The 6,217-nt window shown below is 33.6% G+C and overlaps 1 protein-coding gene across 2 annotated transcripts in view; it reads right to left on the bottom strand.

The window, feature by feature from the left end:
- Window positions 1-6,217, bottom strand: part of LOC110114738 (protein EARLY FLOWERING 5) — a 36,811-nt gene continuing 30,594 nt past the window's right edge. For both annotated transcript variants that reach the window (XM_020847716.2, XM_020847718.2), the window contains 6 exons: window positions 5,914-5,963; window positions 5,753-5,822; window positions 5,598-5,679; window positions 5,127-5,515; window positions 807-1,334; window positions 1-652 (listed from right to left, as the gene is read on the bottom strand). In XM_020847716.2, coding sequence (XP_020703375.1) covers window positions 431-652; window positions 807-1,334; window positions 5,127-5,515; window positions 5,598-5,679; window positions 5,753-5,822; window positions 5,914-5,963 — 1,341 coding nt within the window. In that variant the 3' untranslated portion in view covers window positions 1-430. The remainder of the gene's footprint in view (window positions 653-806; window positions 1,335-5,126; window positions 5,516-5,597; window positions 5,680-5,752; window positions 5,823-5,913; window positions 5,964-6,217) is intronic.

Raw genomic sequence — 6,217 nt, 5'->3', positions numbered from 1 at the left:
TTGGTAGAAGGGGGAAAAATCATTACTCATGTGCAGGAATTTAAAAGCAGTTCTACTTTCTATTCAAATTTACAGACGGGATCGCTCATGCGGCTCGTTGGTTGAGAGAAGAAATTCCTCCCGCTGATCCATGTTCGAATCCCCTAATATGCCCCAAAAAAAATTACAAAAGCTTCAAGGCTATACAAGCAGTAATAATGAAATTTGAATATTAATTGGTAAAATCAATTTCTGTTTTACCATGAACTATTCTACAAGGTAGGGAGAGATAGAGTCACTGTTTGTGAAGACAGGGAAGCCAATCCAGCTGAATAAGCAACTGGAGGTCTGAATATAGTCAAGAAACTTGAACTTAACCCATACAAAAAACAGTAAAATACCCACCAATTATCAATTGATGATGATCATTACTAGGTGTTTTGCTATCTTCTCAATCATCAAGAGCACCAAGTGCTTTCATGTCTTCCAAGAAAGCTACGTATGAGTCATCAATGCTCTGCATCTTTGGTGCTGAAGCAGCAGTTGATGTCTCTGGCTTGGTAATTGAAGTGGTGAGAGCTGGCCGAGAAGGCGAAGGGGCTGCCGAGAGAAGTGGCTTGGGCTTTGTTTTTGGAAGCACACTTTCTCTCCTCACACGTACAGAGGCTGGGATCTACAATTCAACAGAAAATTCTAGATATTTATATTTCATGCTTCAAATAGATAAATCAAAGCACAATATCTGTTTTGGTGATGAAGATAATAAATGATAAAAACAATCAACATATCCGAAATTTTAAGATGGTAGAGAAAAATCAAAACCATACCATAGCTGTAAGTTCAGGGGTATGCTGCGCTAGTGGTCTTTTTACAACTGTGGATGCTGCTGACTTTACATAAGATGGTTTTTGAGGAGCAGAGGGCATTAAAGCAGCAAGATCATCATCTTGGTTGGGAGGAGGACCTGTAGGCATTGGAGGTCTCAGCATTGGAGGTGGCCCAGGAGGTGCAGAAAAAGGTGGCCTTGGGAATGGTGGCGCAGCCATACCAGGAGGAGGTGGAGGAGGTCTATTAGGAAGTCCAGGGATGGGAAGTGGTGGCCTCATATCCAGTGGAGGTGGTGGTGGTGGAGGTGGAGGGAACCTTGACATGCCTGGGGGCATCATATCAGTTTGCATATTTGGATAGGGAATTCCTTGGGGTAAAGGAGGTGGAGGTGGTGGAATCAATGGGATTATCTTAGGGTTTTCATTTTTAGCAAAAGAATTGCCTGCATTAGCAGATGGAGAAGCATCAGAGTGTAGCTTTGGTGGCAAACCAGGTGGCGGTGGAGGTGGAGGAAGCACAGCTTTCACCTGCAAAAGAAAGATCCTGCAGTTGTTAGCTTCCTCTGCGTTTCATATGACTTCAACAAAAATTATGACTACTGTAGATAGAAATTTTAATGTGCAAGAAAAAATTAAAAATAAGAAGCTTTGTTATAAAAATTGGTTTAATTTTAAAAATTCTGATTGTTGTTGTTGTTGTTGTTGTAGATAGAAATTTTAACCGAATTTCAAGGCTTCCACCATGTTCTCAAAGAGTTTATAACAATAACAACATTATCAAGCCTTTTATCCTACAATGTGAGGTGTCAAATCCGTTCTCCATTGTCTTATTAAGAGTCAAATTCTCATTTAAATCTAAAAAAATAATTTCTAATGTTTTCAATACTTCTCAAATAGCTTAAGCTTTGATTATTTAAAAATAAATTTGCAGTGCTGCTAAAAATATTTCATAACACTATCGTTGTCATGTCTCAAGTCCTAGATAAAAAAAGTAGAAGGTTGTGTTAGATAGTTGATAGCCAGTGTAAAACTTGTCGAATAATCATGATCTGAATCATTTAACACATTGTGTTAATGTTAGGGCATTCTCTGAAAGCGATGCACTGTATGGCATGAATACATCAACACGTGTACAAGGGCGCTGAATCGGCGCCTGAGTGCATTGTTAAATAGACAATGGTTTCAACATCATGGACGGATGTGAGCAAAGAAGCTAGTCCATGAAACTAAAATTAAGATAGGAACTTGGAATAAAAAAAATTTATAGAAAAATTAATAAAATTAATAGATATTATGATTCATACGAAGATAAATATTTGATGCATTCAAGAAACTAAATGGGTTGGATAAAAGGCTAAGGAGATTGATAGTTTAGGATTAAACTATAGTATTCTATTAAGAGTCGTACTATAAATGATATAAGTGTGATTGTAGATAAAAATTTAAAGAATAATGTTGAAAAATTAATAGAATTATAGGTTCAAAAATTATTATTGATGTTAAGATTATTAATATTATAAGTATTATGCTCCTCAAGTAAGTTTGAATATGTGTTCAAAATTAAAATTTTCGAATGACTTAGAAGAATTAAAATTTTTATTGGATGAGATTTAAATGTACATATTGCTAAAGAGAGATGATTTTAAAAGCATTCATGATGGCTATAAGTTTGAAGCGATTAATGAAGGTTACAAGACCATAGTAGATTTTTTTTTTTAGCTTAAGATTTTGTAATTGCTAATACCTTATATAAGAAAAAAGATGAGCATATCATCACTTATAAGAATGGATAGAGTAAAAATCAGATTGATTATTTTTTTATAAGAAAAATAAATCATTTATATTGCAAACATTATAACATTATTCCGAGTGAAAGTTTATATACCTGACATCGCTTATTAGTATTGGATTTTAAGATGAAGAGGCCAAAAATAAAAAAAAATAAAATAAAACATTGTTCTAGGATTTGATGAGGCTTTTATATTAAATATTTTTTAGAGTAAGATACTAGATGTTAAAGATTTTGTCTATGCATGAGAAAACTAATGTTATGTGAGAAAAATAGCTAATGATATTAAGAATATTGTAAAAGATGTGCTTGAAGTTTCAAATATAAAGGCTCTTAATAGTAAAATAGTTGGTTGTTGAATCAAAATGTGCAAGAAAAGATAAAAATAAGATAATTTGTTATAAAAATTAGTTCATATATAAAAATTTTGATAATTGAAAAAATATAAAAAGGCTCATAAAGAGTCTAAGAAAGCAATATACAATACAAAGATTTTAACTTTTAATGATTTATATAATAGATTAGATATTAAGGAGGGCAAAAAATATATGTATAAGTTAGCCAAAAAAAATAATAGCAAGGATTTAGGTTCAAGTGAAATATATTAAGGATGAAGATCAAAAAGTGATTTTATTAGAAGAGGATATTCAACTAAAGTGAATGACAAAATTTTCTAAACTTTTCAATAAAGATTATAAGAATGTGATTGATTGACTTTAACGACCTTAGCATCCAAAATGAAAATAAAAAAATTTATTTTTATCGGCGTATTAATAAAACCAAAGTTAGAAAGGTTTTAAAGAAAATGACGTGTGGAAAACCTATTGGACATAATGATATTCCAATAGATGTGTGGAAATGTTTAGGAGATAAAAGTAATTTTTTTGTTTACTAAACTTTTTAATATTATTTTGAAGACTAAAAAGATGTCTGATGAGTGGAGAATGAGTGTGTTGATTCATATTTTTAAGAATACAAATGATGCACAAGATTGTAAGAATTATAGAGGAATTAAGTTAATGTGCATACTTTAAAACTATAAGAGAGAGTTATGAAACAAGGATTGCTGCATGATACTAATGTTTCTCAAAATTAATTTGGATTCATGTCGGATAGGTCTACTATGAAAGCTATACATTTATTGATAGATTTGATGGAGAAATATAGATAGAATAAGAATGAACTACATATGATATTTATTGATTTAGAGAAAACATATGACAATTCCAAGAGAAGTGCTCTGGAGAGTTTTAGAAAAAAAATGGACTAATAATCCTTATATTCAAGTCATTAAAGATATGTATGCATCAGTTGTTACTTGTGTTCAAACACAAGGTGATTTGACTAAGTATTTTCTTATTTCAGTTTCATTACATCAAAAATTAGCCTAAAGCTCAAATCTTTTTTGCTTTAGTCATGGATGTCCTCACTAGACATTTGCAAGAGGTTGTACCCTGGTGTATGCTTTTTGTTGATGATATTCTTCTTGTTGAGAAGACTAGAGATGGAGTTGAAGGTAAACTTGAATTATGGAGGTCAACCTTAGATTCTAAAGGCTTTCGTTTGAGTATATCTAAAACTGAATATATAAATAAACCTAGTGGGATGATTGTGACTTTGGATGATCAAGTCATTAATAAGAGTACACGCTTTAGATATCTTGGGTTTATTATTCAGAGTGATGGTGAAATAGATGGGAATATTATTAGTAGAATTCAAGTTGGATGGTTGAAATGGAGGAATGCATCGAGCTTGTTGTGTGATAGAAAAGTCCCCCTCAAACTTAAGGGAAAATACTATAAGATGGTGGTGAGAGTCGTGAGACCTACAATGCTTTTATGGTGCAAAATGTTGTCCATTAAAAGAGAAGCATAATATTAAATTAAGTGTTGCTAAGATGAGGATGCTCAGGTGGATGAGTGACTTTACTCTTAAAGACAGGATACGAAACAAGCATATACGTGAAAAGGTTGGAGTAGCTCCACTAGAATATAAGATTAGAAAGAGTCGTCTTAAATGGTTTGGTCACATAAAACGGTGGCCTTCCGATGAACTGGTTAGGAAAGTAGATGTATTAGATTTGACTTTAAGAAAGATAGATTTAGACCTAAAAAGACTTCGTTGGAAAATATTAGAAATGACTTTTCTTTATTAGATTTAAATGAGAATTTAACTCTTATCATGACACAATTGAGAAAAAGTATTCATGTAGTCAACCTCACATAGTGGAATAAAGGCTTATGTTGTTGTTATTGTTGATATAGTTTTTAGCTGAACATGTGAACAAATTAAAAAAAAAAAGTAACACCAAAATTCTAGTTTATAGAACATCCTGTTAAACAACATTTGCCTAAAAATGAGATGCATGAATGCAAATCTTAACAAAAAAGCAAGTTTATTTTAGTTGTGCATAGCAATCCTTATCAAAGTCTCTGAATCAAATTTCAAATTTCAATAAGAACCCAACTCTCTATCCAGCAAATTGGGGCCCAAGTGGTTTATAAAATAATTGAAGGAAATTAAGAACTTACCTCTTTCACATTCATGCCCTCTGACGACACATTATTGGGATTTGCATTTCCACCTATTCCAGGTGGAGGTGGCAGAGAAGGTCGAAGGGGCTGTGGAGGCGGCGGTGGCAGTAATGCCGCATTAGCTATCGCAGCTCCTTTAGGTGGGGGACCTGGAGGTGGTGGAGGCATTAATCCACTTAAAACTGCAGGTTTTGGGGGTGGCGGAGGTGGTGGAGGCAAAGGTATAGATGAAGGAACATCAGAGTCATCCCCAGAAGGTAGTTTCCCAGAGTCTGGCAGGGGTGGTGGAGGAGGTGGAGGAGGTACAGACAAATTGCTTTCTTCAGGCTCTGACTTCGAAGATGATGGTCCTGCACTCGAGGAAGCTGGCAAAGGAATCCTGGGTCCTACAGAATATAGACTGGATAAAAAGGATATCAAACACGAACTGAAAAAATTTATCCAGAGAACGAAAATGGCAATACTAACCTATTGACGATTTATACATAGGTGGCTTTCCAGGAGGTGGAGCCCCTGTTGGATTTAGAGTAGGATGATAATAAACTGAATCCTGCAATAAAACACGTTAAGAAAAAAATTGATAAATTACTAAATCAGCATTGAGGAGTATGAAAGCATCTTACCTCTGGCTTTGGTTGTTTAGCTCTCTCATCCTCCTCTGTATTTGATCTTCTCCGAGGGGGACCCAAGTGGCTGTTATAAATTATGAGATATAAAAATCACAGCAGGATAAAAGAAAAAATGTGACATTTCTACCACTAATAAATATTCAAGATCAGCACACCTGAACATAACAGGAGACTCTCCTTTTTCGCGCATTTTATCTTCGTACTCCTGCTCAATGTCTAAATTGTCATGAAAATTGTAATAGTAATTGACGAATGCCTTGAAACTTAGCCACATAATTCACTTTTACAAAAAGAAATAAGGCAGGAAGAAGTAATATGAAAGTAATACGCATCATCCTCATTATCCCTTAATTTAGATTATGAAGCATTAAAAGCAAGATTAATAAACATTGAAATATTCTTTGTAATATGATAGAAAAAACAGTGCTTAAAAGGATCAATATTATACAAAAGAAAAGA

Source organism: Dendrobium catenatum, unplaced genomic scaffold (genome assembly GCF_001605985.2).
Source record: "Dendrobium catenatum unplaced genomic scaffold, ASM160598v2 fragScaff_scaffold_1557, whole genome shotgun sequence".
Classification (NCBI taxonomy): domain Eukaryota; kingdom Viridiplantae; phylum Streptophyta; class Magnoliopsida; order Asparagales; family Orchidaceae; genus Dendrobium; species Dendrobium catenatum.
The sequence above is the reverse complement of the archived record's forward strand: the minus strand, read 5'-3'. Positions and strand labels throughout refer to the sequence as shown.